General features: G+C 45.7%; 2 protein-coding genes across 21 annotated transcripts in view; both read left to right on the top strand.

The window, feature by feature from the left end:
• Positions 1–1,054, top strand: part of Sec31a (SEC31 homolog A, COPII coat complex component) — a 79,506-nt gene extending 78,452 nt beyond the window's left edge. For all 20 annotated transcript variants that reach the window (XM_023703524.1, XM_023703522.1, XM_023703523.1 and 17 more), the window contains one exon: positions 479–1,054. In XM_023703524.1, coding sequence (XP_023559292.1) covers positions 479–658 — 180 coding nt within the window. In that variant the 3' untranslated portion in view covers positions 659–1,054. The remainder of the gene's footprint in view (positions 1–478) is intronic.
• Positions 1,055–12,587: 11,533 nt separating this feature from the next.
• The window catches only part of Scd5 (stearoyl-CoA desaturase 5), a 153,712-nt gene continuing 147,520 nt past the window's right edge, over positions 12,588–18,779 (top strand). The window contains exon 1 of the mRNA XM_004643401.2: positions 12,588–12,858. Coding sequence (XP_004643458.1) covers positions 12,693–12,858 — 166 coding nt within the window. The 5' untranslated portion in view covers positions 12,588–12,692. The remainder of the gene's footprint in view (positions 12,859–18,779) is intronic.

Below are 18,779 nucleotides of genomic sequence, written 5' to 3'. Positions count from 1 at the left end.
CTTTCTAAAATAATAAGTACTTGTGTGGAAATGTTGGCATTTCAGCTTAAGGGAAAGAGGAGGGCTGGTGAGATGGCTCAGTGGTCTAAAGCACCTACTTAGAACAAGTTTAGCAAAGCACAGGGACCGCAGTTCAATCCCCTAGCACCACATGCCAGCCCGCCCCGCCCGCTGGTGGGCTGAGCTGACCACACACACACAAATAAATAAAGTTATTTAAAAAAAGGGGGGGGGAGGATACCTGCTTTATAGGCATGCATTACTCATAAATAACTTTTACATGAGTCTATTTGTCACTATTCTACTTTGTGACCTAACTATTGTTGGTTCAAGAAATTATTTCTAGAAATGCTCAATGGTTCATACATTTTTTAAATGTTTATTTCAAACTCTACTAAAGTATCTGGGTTTAATGTTTATAGAAGTCTCACAGAGAAGTTCTCCCATAATTTTTCTCTTGGTTGCACCTTTATTTCAGCTCTCACCAACAATCATCAATGGTTTACACAACATTGCAAGAAGCATTGAGACCCGAAACTACTCAGAAGGCTTGACCATCCATACCCACATAGTTAGCACAAGCAACTTCAGTGAGACCTCTGCTTTCATGCCGGTTCTCAAAGTTGTTCTCACCCAGGCCAATAAGCTGGGCGTGTGATGGACAGCTGGACCCAGCCGATGTTGCCACTTTTCCAAAGAAGTATGTTTAAGAGAAAGTTGTAAGACACGGACCAGTCCTCATCAGCATGTTTCCATAGCAGCCAGTAAGCTTTCTGCAGATACCCACCTTAGAACTATTCCAAACCCTGGTGCTTTCTTTTGTTTTAATCGTTTCTTGCCCATTATGATTTTCCTATTCTGCAAATGGCATATTTCTGGATTACACATAGAATGGTTCATAATGTTCTGACAAATGCGGTTTTTAAAACAGTGTTCTGTTTTGTTTTCTTTTGAGAAAATTGCATCTGGTTATGCATAAAACAGAGCTAAACTAAATTTCTTTCATGTTCTCCCTATTTTATCCATGGCAATCAGATTAAAGTGTGTAATCCTATCTTATGTGTATGTAGTCTTTTTTTTTTTTCTCCCAAAGGTGGCTGAGCTGGGAATGTATCTCTGTGGTAGATGCTTGCCTGGCACGCACAGGGCCCTGCATTCCATCCCTTCTCCATGGGGCAGAAAAACAGCTGCTCGCAGTAGTTTAACCCGTTTTCTGATGTCTGGTGCTTTACCTTGCAACTGAACAAATAGCTACATCCAGAAGTTACACCATGGATTTTAGCAAATGTTAATGAAAAATGTGACCGCAAGCTTTAAATATCTGTAGGAAAAGACTCAGTGTTTTCATCTGAGTAGGGTATATTGTGTTTTTGCTTTGTTAATAAGTGTTTGTGGGCTGGCGAGATGGCTCAGTGGTCTAAAGCACCTACTTGGAACAAGCTTGGCAAAGCACAGGGACCGCGGTTCGATCCCCCAGCACCACATGCCAGCCAGCACCGCCCCCGGTGGGCTGAGCTGGCCACACACACACACACACACACACACACTAAATAAATAAATGTTAAAAAAAAAAGTTTGTAATGTCTGTTTGGGTTCAAGATTGAGTTTCTTCCATCTTATAGTAAGAAATCCCAGACATTTTCTATAATTGGGAGACTGAAGCAGTAAGACTGCAAATTCAAGGGCAGATTAGTTTAGAGAGACCCTGTCTCAAAAATTAAAAAGGGGGGTAAGGAGATAGCCCTGGGGACTAAGCACTAGCCTGACAAGTGCAAGGACCCAGGTTTGATGCCTGGTGTCACATGCTGTGCCAGCCCTGCACTGTGTTGGCCAACAAAACTAGGTGTGGTACACACCGGTAATCCCAGCACTGGGGAGGCTGAGACAGGAGGATCACTATGAGTCTGAGCTATTGGATAGTGAGACCCTGTACTAAATAAATTTTTTTAAAAAGGAAAAAGTAAATAATAAAGGCTGAGTATATAGTTCAGTGGTAGTATGTTGGGCTAGCCCAGGCCTGCCTAAACTCATTACCTCGCACCACACATGAACACATAATCAGTGAGGTTTAAATTCAGAAAGAGGGCTGATGAGATGGCTCAGTGGTCTAAAGCACCTACCTGGAACAAGCTTGGCAAAGCACAGAGACCATGGTTCTATCCCCCAGCACCACATGCCAGCCAGCCCCGCCCCCTGGTGGGCTGAGCTGGCCACACACATAAATAAATAAATGTTAAAAAAAAATAATAAATTCAGAAAGAAAAATTGTTTTTAGTCAGCTTTTTGAATGAAAGTTGCATGTTTTAGCCAGTTTTTTTTTTTTTTAATGTATTTAGTTGTTACAGGGTCTCAGTACATAGCTCAGACTATAGTGATCCTCCTGTCTTCAGCCTACCCAGTACTAGGATTACAGGTATGTGCCACCATGCCCCGTCTTGGTAGCTCAGCGTACCCAGGGGTGGGGCTGCCAAGGCATGTAAACCCTGGTCCCTGTGCTTGCCTAAGCAGGCACTTAGTCTGCTATCTCACTGGCCCTCAGATCTTCTATGAGGTGATTTTATTATAATTGGTCATAAAAGCAGTGTGGTAAGGAGAAAATAATGGCCCTTGTAGAATATGGAGGAGAATTAAGTACTAATAGTTCTCATCGCTGATATATTAGCTAAGAGGGCTAGAAAACTAAAAAATAACATTGGAACCACTATGTAGGTAGATGTGCTATTTCAAAGAGTAAGAATAGTTTATGAGGCTTTCTTGGAGGCTGAGTAAAGCAGTTTGTGAGAACCTTTCAGTTCTCTTTGCTGGAATCCTGTACATGACAATAAACTCTCCTTTAAAAAAAAAAAAGATGCACTTGCCAGGTATGGTGGCAGAAGCCTATAATCCCAGCACTTGGGAGGCTAAGGCAGGAAGATTACCATCAGTTCGAGGCCAGCCTGGACTACATATTAAGACTGTTGTCTCAAAACAGAACAAAACAAAATAAAAAATTAACCAGTTTGATTTATCGCTCAAGATAGCTTTGTAACAAAAAGAGGGAAAAAGTACCTGGCTAGCATCCAGGTGTGTTGGAGTCTCCGAAATGGGGTGTCTGGACTTAGCATCTCCTGTGCATTTGGTAATGAGCACTGACCCCACAGCCTGAGGTCACAGTTGGACCTTCTGGGCTGCCCTCCGGGCAGCATTGTCCCTGTGAGACTGGCTCCATTGGGAGAACCATTTGGTGGCTTTTGCTTGCTTCCCTTATAACTAGGGATTATTCTGTGGCATCATTTTATAAAAGTTCCCAAAAGAAAAGGAACAGGAGGAGGTGGCAGTATTAGAGCTCTGGCCAAGAGGTTTCAGAAGTGTAAATGTAAAATGCTGCCCCCCGCGTCTAAGTGTCCTCTGTCGCTTGCCAGTGCATGTGACGAGTGGTGTGGCCACTGCAGAGCCGCTCCAACTCTGGCTTGTAACCTTGGGGGCTTAAAGTAAACAGGCACAAGATGAGCTCATCCCGGCTTGCTTCTGTCTCTAAAGTGTGAAGGTGAAACTATGAGGGAGTAGTTTTGTTTTTCAAAAAAAAAGTATTGAGTTTTCTTTAAAAATAAATAAATTTGAACTTGATTTTGCAAATGATTCCATTTTTAATGTTTTCAGCTCAAGGTGATATTATAACATGTACCTCCACAGTTCAGGAACCTGTGAGTCTTTAAAGCTCTCAGGAGTTTTACACAAGTGATGTTTATTTATTTGTTTAGGGGTTTTGTAACAGGATTTTGCCATGTAGTACAAGTTGACCTTAAACTCACTTATGTAGCCCTGGCTCACATTAAATTCACAGTGATTCTCCTGTGTTAGCCCCCAAGCGATGGGACTGTAGGCACATGCCACCATGCCCAGCATGATTGTTACTTAGTTTTGAAAAGTTGTAGCTTTTATTTTCTACCTGACATTACCTCATGTATAATGACCAATCATTCTCTCTGGATCCCAAATCTTTTCAGTTTTCTTTTTGTGTTTTGTGGTTTTATTTATATTTTTTAACCTAATCAGTACTAAAAATAGGGAAGTGATATTAAAGAATCTGGTAGGTGGGTCCAGGTATTAGGGTGCTACTTTTTATATTGCACCTTGTCTTCTGCTTATACCATACTGGGTTGGGGGTGTACATCAGGCCCCACTTAGGGATCATTACAAGTGGTGGGATATAGAGCTCATGGGGGTCATTGTTTATTTCAGTGGTACAGAGGATGCAGCCAAATCCTTGGCAGCTAGCGGTATCTTGGTTATCTAATAGCTGCCTGAAAGATATAGGAAGGGACAGTGACTGGTTTAACACCTCTGATGATCACTTGTCTCCTGACCAGATTTGGCAAGGCCTTCCTTCTATAGACTGCTCTGGCATGGCAGAAACTTCATTTGGAAGTGTCGTGAAGTTTTAACATAGCATGTTCACATGTGTGTATATATGTGTCCACATGTGCTGCCCTCTGCTCTGTGGTCGCACTCCCGTAGTGGCAGCATCCACAGATAGAGCCTTTGAAAATCTTAAAGGGTGTCCCTCCCACCCTGAAGATGCCGGCGTACTTGTTTTAGCTACCTTCCTCTAGCATCTCTCCCGCTCCTAGTTTTGGTGACTGCGCCTATGATGTAGTCTGCATGAATTACTCATCATGACCTGAGTGTGCTGTGCTTTACTTGCCAGCTGTTTGCCTTGTTCTCCCCAGGAAGTTTGGGATGGGTGGGTTTTACGATGGTTGAAGTGGGCCTTGACAAAGCTAATAAAGTCAAACAGATGAAAATGTGTTTGGTTAACAAGTGCACGTGTTTTGCATTCTGGACTTGACGCTCATTTCCAGAGATCTGTCCAAGTGTTTATTTAGCGAACAATACTCACAGCAGCCTAGGGAAGCTGTTATTAATTCAGCTTGCTGAGCACTGCTCATAAGCAGTGGAGTCTAGATTCAGTCAGTTGTGCATACCAAAACCATATTTCTCCTATTCTAAGAATAGCTACTTTTATAACAATCAGAATTTTGGTTTCTAATTTTAAGCCTGGCACTTCACACTGGTGGAAAGTGGTCATTGTAATGGATGACACAGGATTATGTTGGCTTCTTTGCAGTCGAGTGCCCTGCATGGTAGAAAAGGTACCCCTGGCAAGCCAGCATCTCCACTCCTTGTGAGGGTGAAGGAAAGTCCTCTAGCCCTGCACTACTCACAGAAGCCTCTCGGGTTGGCTTTGAGTCTCACAACCCCCAAGAGGTCAAGTCCAGAAGGGCGTGGGCCAGCACTGGCTGATCCTGGCATAGGCAGTGATTTTAAACCCTACCAGGACTACATGGAGGGCAAATTAAGAAAAAAGAGAAAAAGACCAGAGCAGTCAGCTCTTGCAGCTCACAGTAGCCACAGAATCAACATTCTAGCCTGGAGGAGGACCCTTGTGTGCTGATCTAGGGAGCCATCTCTACCCCAGCTGTTCCTCACCCAGGAGTTAAGGGACCACTGTTGGTCAAGTGATGTTACCTCACTCTGCCTGCATTTCCCAAGCTGGAGGAGGATTAGATCACTTAACTCCACTTTGGGCTCTGGAAGTCTATAGTCTACATACTTTTCCTGGATTGTCTTTGTAATTTACAAGTCTTTTCAAGGAATGAAAGTAAATTGTTCAGTTCAAGATCAGCCTGAACTGCACAGCAGGACCCCATCTTAAAAACAAAAACCAAAAATTGTGATAAGCACCAAAGCTTTAAAAAAAGATGACAGACATAACAGCCTATTTATATTTGAAAACCTCCTGTCCTTGTGGAGTTAATTTGATTTCCAATCTGGAGAATATAGCATGCTTAACCTTGATTGCTAACGAATGGGCAGACACTGAAGAAGTGCTTTGTACTTTGAGGACAAGTGCATTTGCTTGGCCTTGAGCTCTTTTACGCTCTGAGTTCTCTTTTTTGAGACGCTCTCACTGTAGTCCAAGGTTGGCCTTGAACTCAGTGATAGGTGCATAGTACCAGGGCTGCTTCTGTAAGAAAGTCTGAAGTTTGACTTGGAAACTGAGTTCTGATTAATGGCACAATACATATTTCCACTTTTTCTTCTAACCTTTCTGCACACCTGTTCCCACCTCAGATATTGCCCGAGTCTGAGTGGTAGCAGAGAACCCTCAGCCAGGAACTTGCTTTTCCTCAGCACTGTAAATCTGGGTCACCTTTTTGACATTCCCGAATTCTGTTTACAAATTCCCCTCCCTGCCAGCCAACAGCAGGGGCCTTTGCTTTTTAAGAGCAGCCTGTGGTAATTGAAGCAGCAGGAAGAGAAAGAGGTCATGGAAACAGAAACAATAACAGCAGCTAATGCCAAAGAGAAAACAACAAAAAGTCTCTCTGCCCTCAGAAATTAACAGAACTATTTTTAAAAAATAATTGAGGTGGGTGTTAGGGAAAAGAACTGGAAGGCTGGAAAAGTTTGGGAGGTGGGGAGACACTACCAATCCTGTCTTCTGGCACAATAGTAGGTGTTAAGTACGAACCTATACAATCAACCAGACTAGGCATTCTGATGTGAGAAGATTTATTGGTGGTAGGAGCAAGTGGGCTGGCTGTCTAGTGGACCAAGACAGCACTGAACAAAAGGGGACAGGGGCTCTTACAGAGGGTTTAGGGCAGGGTGTTTTTGGACTGAAATAGCCAAATTGCAGGTGGAGGTCATTTTTCTTCTTTGCTGAGACCAGGGTACACAACAGGGAACCTTTCAGGCAGAGGGCCTGGGAAGCCAAGAGGGAGTGGGTTTGGGACAGGGTCTGGGAAACCTGGAGTCCTGGCCCATCAGTAGGCATTGTTAATTTATTTGAGAGAACTGGGATTTGGGAGCAGGGTAGGAAAGGGTTTGGTTCTATTTATAAACTTCGTTATTGAATTTATGTCTCACATTTTATTTCTGTTGTACAGTATCTCAAAATTCTTACCCAGTAAACTTAACCAAAAAAGCAGAAAACTTGTACATTGAAAACTGTAAAATGTTGCTGAAAGAAGAGAGACAAGTGGAAAGACATCCTGCACTCATGGATTGGAAGACTTAATATCATTAAGGTGTCATTACTACCTAGAGAAATCTCCAGATTTATTCAGGATCTATCAAAATTCCAACAGCAGTATTGGTCAAAATAGAAAAAATCCATCTGAAAAGTCATTTAGAATGTCACTAAACCCTAAACAGCCAAAAAATCTGGAAAAATAACACAGTTGAAAGTCTGACTTCCTGATTTTGCAACTTAATAAAAACTACCATAATGAAAATGGTATGGTACTGGCAAAAAATATTATAGTACTCCCTCACCGAGGAGATTACATTCCAGATACCCCTGCAATAAATGAAAATCAGTGAAGTAGTAATGTTATATTTATTTTAGTATTTATATATATATTTAAGGCTTATAAACCCCACACTCTTATAAACCTTTTCCATACTTTTAAAAACTTCTGATGTTCTTAATTTTCTAAACTCATAAGCCTATGTAATTTTAACAATGTATTCTGTACAGTACTGCAAAATCCCACAATATAGCAAAAATTCCACAATAAATAATTTAGATTAAGACAGGGAGATAGTAAAATAAGTGCCTGCCTGGCAAGTGTAAGGTCCCAAGTTCAATCCCTGGTACCACAAAGTAATATAATAATAATTTAGATTAATATTTTTTGAAAATCTACGAAATGGTGAATCCACGAAAATCAAACCACGAAATAGCAAGGGACTACTGTATAGGCCCTTAGAATAGAACAGAGTCCCGAACAATCACCCAGCTACAGACAGTGGTGCCTCAGTTCAACAGTTCTTACCAGGATTCTGGTTGTGAACTGGAATGAGAACCAAATTAAATTCAGGTGTTAGGCGGAACATGGTGGCACATGCCTATAATCCCAGCACTTGGGAGGCAGAGGAAAGAGGATCCCAGCAAGTTCAAGGCCAGTCTTAACTACATAGTGACACCCTGCCTTCAACACCAAAACCAAAAATGAAATAATTAAATAGGTTCAATGTTAACCTTAAGGGGAAATTTGATTAGGTACCCATCCAGTTTGATTAACAATCAGAATTGGGGTAAGAATTAAGTTTGTGAACTAGGGTACCACTGTAAAAGAAGGATCTTGAACAAGGGTGCCATCGCCATTTGAAGAGGAAAGGACAGTGTCTTTAACAAATGGATCTGGGGAAACTATCCACATCGGAAGTATGAAGTTGGATCTTTTCCTTATACATACACAAAAAATTGAAAATAGGCCAAACACCTTAAACATAAGAGCTAGAACTAAAAACTTTTAAAAGAAAATGTAGAAATCTGAGTGTATTAGTGATCCCTAGCACTCAGTGGCTGAGGCAAGAGGATCATTATGAGTTTAAGGCCAGCCTGGACTACATAGTGAGACTCTTCTCAAAAGAAAAAGGAATAAAAGCTCCATGATACTGAATTTGGAAATGACCTTAAGTAGGCTGTGAAAGCACAGGCAACAAAAGTGAAAACATAAACTGAGCTACATGAAAATTAAAACCGTTCTCCATCAAATGACGTGAGAGAGTTGAAAAGGCAGTCTATGTGCAAGTCATGCACTATATCTGAGGAAGGGTTAGTAACAAGAATATATAAAGAATCCTTACCTCTCAATAACAAAAACAATCCAGTTTAAAAAAGACAAAGGACTTGGGTAGACATTGCACCAAAAATGACCTACAAATGACGAACAAGCTCATGAAAAGCTGCTCCACACCACTATTAAGGAAATGCAATCAGTAGCATGAGATATCACTCCATATTCATTAGGATGGCTATGTCTTAATACTGGCAAGGATGTGGAAAAGTGGATCCCACGGAACGCAAAATGGTGCAGCTGCTGTAATAAGTGGTGTGTTGAGTCCTCAAAAAATTAAATACAGGGGCTGGAGAGATGGCTCAGTGGTCTAAAGCACCTACTTGAAACAAGCTTGGCAAAGCACAGGGACCGTGGTTCGACCCCCAGCACCACATGCCAGCCAGCCCCGCCCCCTGGTGGGCTGAGCTGGCCACACACACACACAATAAATAAATGTAATAAATAAAAATAAATAAATAATTAAAAAAAAAAGATTTAAAAAAAAATTAAATACAGGTGCTGGGGAGATAGCTCAGTAGAATAAGTGCTTGCCTGGCAAGCGCAAGGTCCTAAATTTGATCCCTGGTACCACAAAAATAAATAAATATAGAATTATTGTGGGATCATCCAGCAACCTTACTTCTGGATATGTAGCCCAAACAGTTGAAAACAGGATTTTAAAGAGATGTTTGTACGTGTTTGTTGAAGCTTTACTCATAACATCCAAAGGGAGACGCAACCCAAGATGCTTCCTTCACAAGATGAATAGATAAGCAAAATGTGAAATTTTATTTGGCCTAAAAAGGAATGAAATTTCCATATGTGTTAACACGAGGGAGCCTTGCAGACATTAAATAATCCCAAAAAGACCAAGCCCTTCTATGAGTTACCTAGGCAATCAGCTAACGGGGTGGTTACCAGGGACTGGTAAGAGGCAAAAATGTAGAAATTGTTCAGTGTATATAGATAATCAGTTTTGCAGGATTAAAAAGTTTGACCGAATAGCACAATGGATTAAAGTACCTGCAAGCAGGTTCAGGGGCCAGAGGTTTGATCTTCAGGCCTGCTGTGCCGGCCCTGCCCCCAGGGCGCACTGAGACTGGGCTAGGTGATGCACCCCTGTACTCTCAGCTCTTGGAAGGCTGTAAACAAGAGGATCACTACAAGTCCGATCTAGTAGTGAGACCCTGAACATGCAGTAGACCCTTTCCTAAAATACAAAAAAAAAAGAAAAAAAAAATTTTTAAATTCTGGAGTCTGGCCAGATAGCTAAGCAGATTAAAGCACCTGCATAGGTAGTGTGTGCAGCGGCTGGGGTTCAATCCCTGGTGTGCTGTGCCACCTCCAACCCCAAAGCACACTGAGACTACAATTGAGTCTGGGCGTGGTGACATGCAACTGTAATCCCAGCACTTGGGAGGCTGAAAACAGGAAAATCACTACGAATCTGATCTACATAGTGAGACCCTGTAGACCTTGTACTAAATACACACACAAAAAAAAAAGTTCTGGAGATAGGATGCACAACAGTGTGAATATACTTAACACTACTGAATTTTTCACTTAAAAATGATCAAGATGGTAAGTTTTAGGTTATATGCATTTTATCACAAATATGTTCAAATCCTTACCCAAATGAAACTCCCCCCCCCACCTCTCTCATGAGTTAACTACTCCTGTTATCTTACACAAACTAATATTATGGCTCTTGGCATACTGTTGGCAATTAAGTGTTCAACAGAATAGAAATTACGGTCCCTTGTACCTCCATCCTTGAATGTGACAAATACCCACTTCTGGGATCCTAAACAGAAACTAAGAAAATACAGTAGGATCTGTGGCACTGGCCTAGAGGAATAACATGCTAATGGTGGTAGTTATTAATAGCAATAGTGCGTCACTCCAAGGCTGGACTGGTTGGCAGAGTGGGCGCGGGGCAGCACTGTCTTCAGCTATCCCTTTATATACAAGATCCAAAGACCTAAAAGGACTTCTGTCCAACACACAAAGACATCCCCTTCTCCATCATGACAACCAGCTCAAATGATTGGCCCTACACAATCTGACTCGCTGGAGAGACAAGAGGAAGACACTCATTCAAGATAGATCCAAGACGGAGCAGCGTATCTAAACAGAGGAACTCTGTGGATGAAGTAAACAGAGTTACTGTTGCTCCCCTGGACTCCTTGTATGTATGACACCTAATTTCTCCCCCCTGCCAGGCATAGTAGTGCACACTCATACTCCCAGATATTCTAGGAAGGAAGAGCCTAAGTTCAAGGCCAATCTGGGCAGCTAAACAAGACCCTGTCTCAAAATAAGGGCTGACGATGTAGCTCAGTGAGCACTTACTTAGCAGGTGCAAGGTCCTAAATTCAATCCCCAGTATTAAAAGAGGGAAAATCAGATTAACAGACACACAGAGGATTGGAACTTCCTGGCCTTCCAAGTTCATTGCCAAGGGGGCCTGCCCCTTAGCTCAGTTCTTTAAGTGGCTGCTTCAATAAAGCAGTCAGGCTCAGGTTGCTGTGGTTTGATCCCCACAACTCAAGCCAGCAAACCTGCCCTGGAGTCATTCGGACCAATTTCATTGCCAAGAGAGTTACATTTCTTTGGTCAGTCTTTTAGGTTGGGAACTCCTTTGGGGTAAGGTAAGGATTATTCTTATTTTGGTCCCTTATCTTCACGGCCCATTAGCCTGGGTACATAGCAAATGCCTGACAAATGCCAAATGTCAAACTGAATGGTTAGGGTGAGCGCAAAGTGCAGCTTGGAAATAAATTGGGGATGGCCCTTCAGCTAAGCAACAAGTTTGCTGCTTTGAGAAAGAACAGTTTCCACTGGAGTTTAGAGGGAGCATGTGAGTCTGGCAGGAGAAGCAAGAAAAGAAAAAGTGGTTCAGAATAAAGCCCAGGTGAGCAGGCTGATGAAGTACCCACCCATTTCATGTTCATTTTACCTCCCTGGTCATTCCTTTGGGGCCCACAAGACAGTGGCTCAATGGCTCCAACTTGGCTGAACCAGGGATTGAGCTCAGACCCTTCTGCTTGCCAGGCAAGCACTTATTCTACTGAGCTATCTCCCCAGCCCCGAACTTTGCTTTAATTTTCAAGTAGACATGTTTTGCCTGGCTGATTGTACTGATTTAGGTCTGCTAACAATAAGATGCTCTTGTATAGCCTGTTCACACAGCCAGTCCTTTGTCATTGTTTCCCCTCTCTTGGAATTCTGGAAAGGATTCCTAACAATGGGTAATCAAAATGTCACACACCCCCTTTCTTTTGGTTCAATATAATGCTTCTTTTTAAAGTCTCATTCATACAGTTTGCAAGCTAAAAGGAACAGGAGGTACTAGCTTTGTATTCCAGGTAAGGAAATCTGGGTCAGAGAGCTGAGGTGGTGGAAGAGAGTGAAAACTAGAACCGTGAGCTCATGGCTCACAGGCCTGCACCCCTTTCCTTCTGCTACCCACTAGCAGTTGAGCTACGCACACACCTCCCTGGAACTCTCAAGGCGCCTCCATCTCTACATTTTCTGTGTAACAAAGGACCTCTCTGGACAGCTCCACTCTGTCTCCTTAGGGGAAAAACAGGCAGACGTTTTCAAGGGTTAATTTATTTTTGGATCGGTCTGTACGTTTCTAAAAATTCGCCGACAGGGTGGTTTTCCGTTGGGGGTGAAATGGGGAAGGGGGCTTCCCCAAACATAAGATTGGAAACCGCATTCTGGGATCTGGAGAAGCGCGCACGCACACACACACACACACACACACACACACACAGCAGGGGCACAGCGAGGCACTCTCACTCCGGCTGGAGTCCCAGTTGCAAGACCCCTCCCGAGCTGCCGGGGACCCCAGGGGGCGCCTTTCCAGTCGCCCGCCCGCGAGCGGCCCTGATTGGCTGCCGCCCCGCCCGCCTCCCGCGCTCGCTTCAGGTCTTCGCAGCGCGGTTCGCGCCGGCCGCACCGGCAGCATAGCGGCCGCTGGGATCCACCGAGCGCCTCCCGGGCTGAGAGGAGCAGAAGGCTGCTGGCGCTGCCGGGCGCGGGACCCCGCCGGAAGCCGAGAGCGACCCCGCCATGCCCGGCGCCGAGGAGCGGGGCGGCCCGGAGGGTCCGCGCGCGCGCGGCCAGCAGCGGCTGACCGTGGTGTGGAGGAACGTGGTCCTCATGGGCCTGCTGCACGCGGGGGCCCTGTACGCCCTACTGCTCGTGCCCAGGGCCCAGCCTCTCACCCTGCTCTGGGGTAAGTCAGCCCGGTGTTGTCAACTTCTGCCGAGTGATGAGCAGGTTTGCGGGCGCTAGGGGGACGGCGGGGTGCAGGGCAGCCTCTCTCAGCTCCTCTGTCTCCTTGGTGTCCGTGGGCCTTTGCTGAATTAAGGGCAGTACAGAGAGTTTGGCGCTGGAGGAAGGGTGTGAGAGGCAGACGGGATGCCACGTTCCACTACTGGGCCCCAGAAGTTTCTTGGTCGTGACCACAGCGCCTTGCGCCACCATCAAGCCCGACGTGGCCATCGGAATCTTTTCTGGGCCCTTCTCCGTGTGGGGGTGTGGCCAGTGCATCTGGCTGTCTCACCACCCACCCTCCTTGCACCTCCACTTGCAGGGGAGGGAGTCTGGGAGCCCCATCGCCCCTCCAGGATCCCAGGGACTTACTGGCAGCCCAGAAAGACCCTTGGGTGCATCTCTGAGCCACCTCGCAGGCCTTCCCCACCTAGAACTGGTTTGACTTGTGTCACTACAGTGGTCTTGGCCAAGCAGGAGGCACAGACGTGGATAACTCGGCCTGAGCGTTTGAAGAGGAGTCCAAGAAACCTTTCTAGCTCCAGTTCCGACGGCCCTGTGCAACCGGAACAGGGGAGACACAACCTGCTTTTGTTTCCAGAGGGGAAGAGGCAGGAAGACAGTAAAAAGACTTCTTTCTGCAAGGCTGCTTCGTGGCAGCCCTCCAGGCAAAGGTGCCTGCATAACCTACAGGAATGCTGGGTTCCAAGCCCTCCCTCAGAGCCCTGAGTTACTCTTGGAAGAAGTCCCCATCCGGAGTGGGGTGCCTTTCTGGCTGGGTGAGGGAACACAGTGTTGAAGGATGTTAAGTGAGATCTGTGGGAAGCTTAGAGCCTTAAAAACCCCTCCTCCCCCAAGGGCCAAGCTCTGCAGGCCCTTGCTGAGCTCTCCTGCTTTCAGGACATTTTCTCACTTGGTGTGGTTTTCACCATTGCCTCTCATATGGAGTTTAATTGTGTGGTATTCAGCCATTATCTAATGGACACCCCCCACTCTGCCAGCCAAAGTCAGGCTGCCCAGAGCCTCCCGGGGCAGGGCTGTGCAGGGACTTCAGAGCCTGTGGATCTGGCCTTTAATAGCTTCAGTGCTCCCAGAGAGCACTTAAAGTCTTACCTTACATGCTGGGAGCTCCACGGGGCCTGCAGGCTCCACTCCCTGAGCCGCTGAGCCCTGGGACTCTGGCATTTGGCTGGGAGCCACCAGGATGAGGTCCCTTCTCAGGTTTACAGTCACTGCTCCTCCCTTTCCAGACCTCTCTGTGGGAAAACAGAATCTTTATTCTGAGAGACCTTAACCAGAGGACACATCCTGTGGTCCCAGCATCCTTTAGTCACCTCAGAGAAGCCAGCATGTTGAGGGGATCTGGTTTCCCCTTTCTGGGTGATGTCGCCAAACCTCACTCCTTACCCAAGCTTTATCAACTCTGTTCTCTAAATCTATTCTCTCCCTACCTTCAGTGCTTCTCTCAAAGAAAAAAAGGAAAGAAAAGAGGAAGAGTAAACCATAGATGTTGTAGTTTCCAGTTCCAAAACTATGACTAAGAAATATTCCAAGCTCCTAAAAACAGGAGAATCACTACAAGTCCTATCTATGTAGTAAGACCCTGTAGACTCTGTACGAAATACATAAAAAAGACATATTCCAAGCTGTGGATCATATTGATGGACATCTTTTTGCACTGCCAGGTTGTGCTTGTCAGGCAGGTACTTATGCCGCTGAGCTATCTCCCCAGCCCTTGATGTACAACTTTGGAGGGAAGTAACAGGGACAAATTCCAACTAAGATAAGATCCTTTGTGATGATAGCTCAGCCTTATTAAGCAGCCAGCAGGAATTGGGGGACTGTTGATCCAGAGTTCTTTTCAGTGAAAGCCCTGATGCTTTGACCCATAGACCTCCCCACTCTGGAGGCCCTTCCAGCCACCTCCCTCATTGGTTCTCCCTGGCCTTAGTGCTGAGTTCTCTCCCAACAGACTGCTCATCTACTCGAGCAACCTGTGTTGCCAGGAAAATAGGCACAGTCCACCCATCATTCACCTTTTATCTCTGGTGAGGTTGCCCTGGAAACAGGCATTATCCCTGCCACATACCCTTCAAGAGATGAGTCCGTTAGGTGTGCAGACTGCTGGGTGATTTGTGGGCTGGAAGATGTCAAACATGGGAGAGCCATCGAACACTTACTTCCATGTGGCCTCTGCTGCTGCCTGACCCCCAGATTTGCATGATTCTCCCTGGAGCCCAAGGAAGTTGTTTTCCCTTCTGACCCTCCCAGGTTCAGAGTGGACACCTGGCAGAAGAGAATGTTCTTAGCACCCTCAGGCATGACTTGTGTGCGACCCTCAAGGGCAGAAAATAAGTGCCAGCTGAGGGAGAAGCTCCTCCTGAAGATGGACACCCACCGGGCTGTGGGCCTGAGGGCTCCTGGCTGAAGCGGCAGTCAGCAGTGCCCTGCCTTGAAAGCTGCGTGGCAAATGGTGGTCACAGTTTCAGGTAGAAGGCATGGGTGGGTAGAGGTGCTCACGCATTGTTTCCCTGACCAGTTCCAGGCATCTGGCTGTTGACTCCCAGTGTACCTAAATGCCATCAGAGTCCCCTACATGTGTCGCACAGTGACATAATTTTTGTTTCATCAGTCACTCAGCGTTCTCCCTTGAATGGAGCAGACATCTTCCTTCCCTGGGACACCTGCTGAGCAGCAGACTTGGGACTTTGGTGCCCTGTGGTACTAGAGCATCTGACCAACCTGAGGGGGTGTCATCCTGTGCTGTGGTCATTGGGAGGTGGCAGAGATGAGCAAGGTATTGGGGGAGGGATGTCCATAGAAGCCAGGGTTTGGAGGCACTGGTCCAACGGTCACATTCTTTTTTTTTTTTTTTTTTTTTTTTTTTTTTTTTGCGGAACCGGGGATTGAACTCAGATCCTTGCCTTTGCCAGTCAAGCACTTATCCTACTGAGCCATCTCCCTGACCCCCAACGGTCACATTCTGATAATCACCCAGAGATGAGCTGTCAGCTGTCTGGCACTGCAGAGCTACCATCCGCTGCTTGGGATGGTCTTGATATCACTGTTGGTTCTGTTTCTTTTCTGTTAAGTCACTGGGGTTGTTGAAGAGCCCAAGAAAGCACAACCACTAGCTTCCATTTGTCTCCAGGTTTTCTAGGGTGAGCATGGTGGATAAGCATGGAAATCCCACCATGCTCAGCAGCTGTGTGGCCCCAGAAAAATTAATATCACCTCACCCAGGTTTTCTCACCTGCAAAATGGGTGTATAAATACTACTCACTTCTTTTGCTGTGAGAATTAAATGAAATCATATCTGTATGTCACAGCTCAGAGACTGTCTCTTGGTTAGTGTTAAATAACGCAGTTGTCATTGTGGGTCCTAATACCGGTTTTTTCTATAGCAGAAGGGTGAAAGGCCTCCCAGTAGCATAATAAACTGGCACAGGATTTGGCTTCATTGTCTTATACATGGAAAAGTTTGCTTTGGCTCTGGAAATAAAGGTTCTTCCCTAAGGAAGAAACAAAGAGGGAAACACAAATCTCTCTACTTTTTATGTCCTTCCACTCTTATCCCCTTCTGTTTCACTGTCTTACTGTTTTCTCCCAGAAGATCATTGTTCTGTAGCTAAGAATCCTTTTAGTCTGCTAACAGCTCACCTGGTGTATAGGATTCTCTTGTCTGCCCTCCCTCCCTTCCTTCCCAGGGCACCGACAGGACAGCTGTAGAAACAGCCACATTATTTCTTGGAATCTCATAGGATCTCAATTTGGACTTGTTTTTCTCTCTCCTGCCCCCTTGAGTCATCGCTAAAAAAAAAATCTTCAGTGCTCATTTAAACTACAAAAAAACTAAAAAATTAGTGCCTTCCCCTTTTAAACCATACAACTCCCAGCTGGTTGCAGCTTCTACCTTTTTCATAAATGGACAAGACTGTGAGCCTCACCCAGGCCAGACTGCAGCAGAACCCTGGAGAGTTTGAGTGTGCTTTTTGGCTGGCTGAGCAGTCCCAACAAGTATAAATAGAGATGCAGGCTCCCATTATTAACTTGATTTTTTTTTTTTTTAAACCAGTCAAGGTCACTGCAGACTGCACTGCGATCGTGAAATGAGTAATTGTGCTGCAGAGTAGAAGCCTGGGCTGCAAACTTGGCGTTGCAGCTTAATGTGGCTTCAGACTCTGTCGTGTGTGAGCCTCAGTTTCCTCAGAGTTAACGGGAAGGAGGCATCAAACAGCTTGCGGAGGAGTAGGTGGTCAGCGCTATCTGCTGTTGCACTGCCCTGGGCTGGGTGGTCCCTTGAGTATCTTACTTTCATGTATTGCATGAAATGATCTTACTTACTGGGAAAAGCTGCAGACAGTCTCTTTTTTAAAGACATTTATTTTTGATAGATTTTCAAAGGGTGATATAGCTGTGATGGGTTATTTATGGACAAAAGAAAGTTTTCAGGTGGCATTTTCCCCACCAGCATTTGCTTTGACACTCTGTACCTTCAGCCGTGCAGCCTACCTGTCCCTTTGTTTGTCTGCTTCTTTTTTTCTTTCTTTTTTGTTTCTCTTTCTGGACAGGGCCTCACTACTTAATGCGGGCTGTGCTCCAACACACTCTCCTCCTGCCTCGACCTCTCAGTTGCTGAGGTTGAGCTGTGTGCAGCCGTGCCTGGCATGTCCCATGTTTCTTTACAAGTTCTCCAACCTTCGGGTTGCCAGTGTGAGCTTTGAGCCAGGCATAGTGGTACACACATGCGATCCCAACACTCAGGGAGGCTGAGGCAGGAGGATGGCAAGTTCGAACCCACTCTGAGACAGCATAGATTAAAAAACCCAAAACAGGGGGCCTGCCCCTTAGCTCAGTTCTTTAAGTGGCTGCTTCAACAAAGCAGTCAGGCTCAGGTTGCTGTGGTTCATCCCAACAACTCAAGCCAGCCAATCATGCCCTGAAGGCATTCGGAGCAAAAAAAAACAAAACAAAAAACCCAAAAGTGCTGGGGATGTGTGTAGCAGAGTGCAGAGGGAGTGCAGAGGCTCTTCGCTCTCCCGGTAGTCCTTGGGTATCTTATCTAGATACAAGAAAACCCACAAGAACAATATGGGCTTTGAAGACAGAGGGTCTGGCCTCAAAGGCCCAGCCTTCCCAGCATAGCCCTGCCTGGCTCCCTCCTGCTCTGTTGCCTCTGGGTCTCCAGCAGGTGCAGCTGGAACGAACGCAGCAGCGCAGCGCCTGCAGAGCTGGGCCTCCCCACACATCCTCTGCCTGGTCTGGCTCTTCCTCCGACACTGATGCTTGCCACCCCGGGTTAGTAAGGCTTGTTGTGGAGATCCCTGTGTGTCTGCCAGCAGATCAGGGTCTCAATTTATTTTCATGACCAATGTTTTTTTTTTTTCAAAGTTTTATTGATAAACAGATAGCAATGAGACAGTTTCAAATCCAATCGGAAGTACAGTTTCAACATATAATACACTGCATATATTCTTCTTAGTGGTTAATTGCTGTACAAGATGCAGACTTGTGAGATGACCAATGTTTTTGTTTCTCCCCATGGAAAGGCAGGTATGGGGAGGGCAGAGAGATTCTCTGCATTCGCTTCCCCTTCTATTTCCTTCTCTATTTCCTTACACCCGGGGGCAGATGGCAGGGTGGTGTATCGTGGTCCAGAGCTCAGCCTGGAGCTGGGCAAAGGTCAGTCACAGCCTCTGCCTGCAGAGTCAACCTGACCTAGCCTGGCAGCACTCCGTGAAGGTGTCTGTCCCAGTGGTTAAAACACCCAAATAGCAAGCAGATGCTGCCTCCCTGGTTCACCTGCCATCTCTGCCATTTCCAACTACAGGGTTAATGCCTGGCCCAGCTGCCTTGGTCGGTGCCCTGGGGGTTGTCAGATAG

This window comes from Octodon degus, unplaced genomic scaffold (genome assembly GCF_000260255.1).
Source record: "Octodon degus isolate 3935 unplaced genomic scaffold, OctDeg1.0 scaffold00173, whole genome shotgun sequence".
NCBI lineage: Eukaryota > Metazoa > Chordata > Mammalia > Rodentia > Octodontidae > Octodon > Octodon degus.
This window is presented reverse-complemented; position numbering and strand designations above follow the sequence as displayed.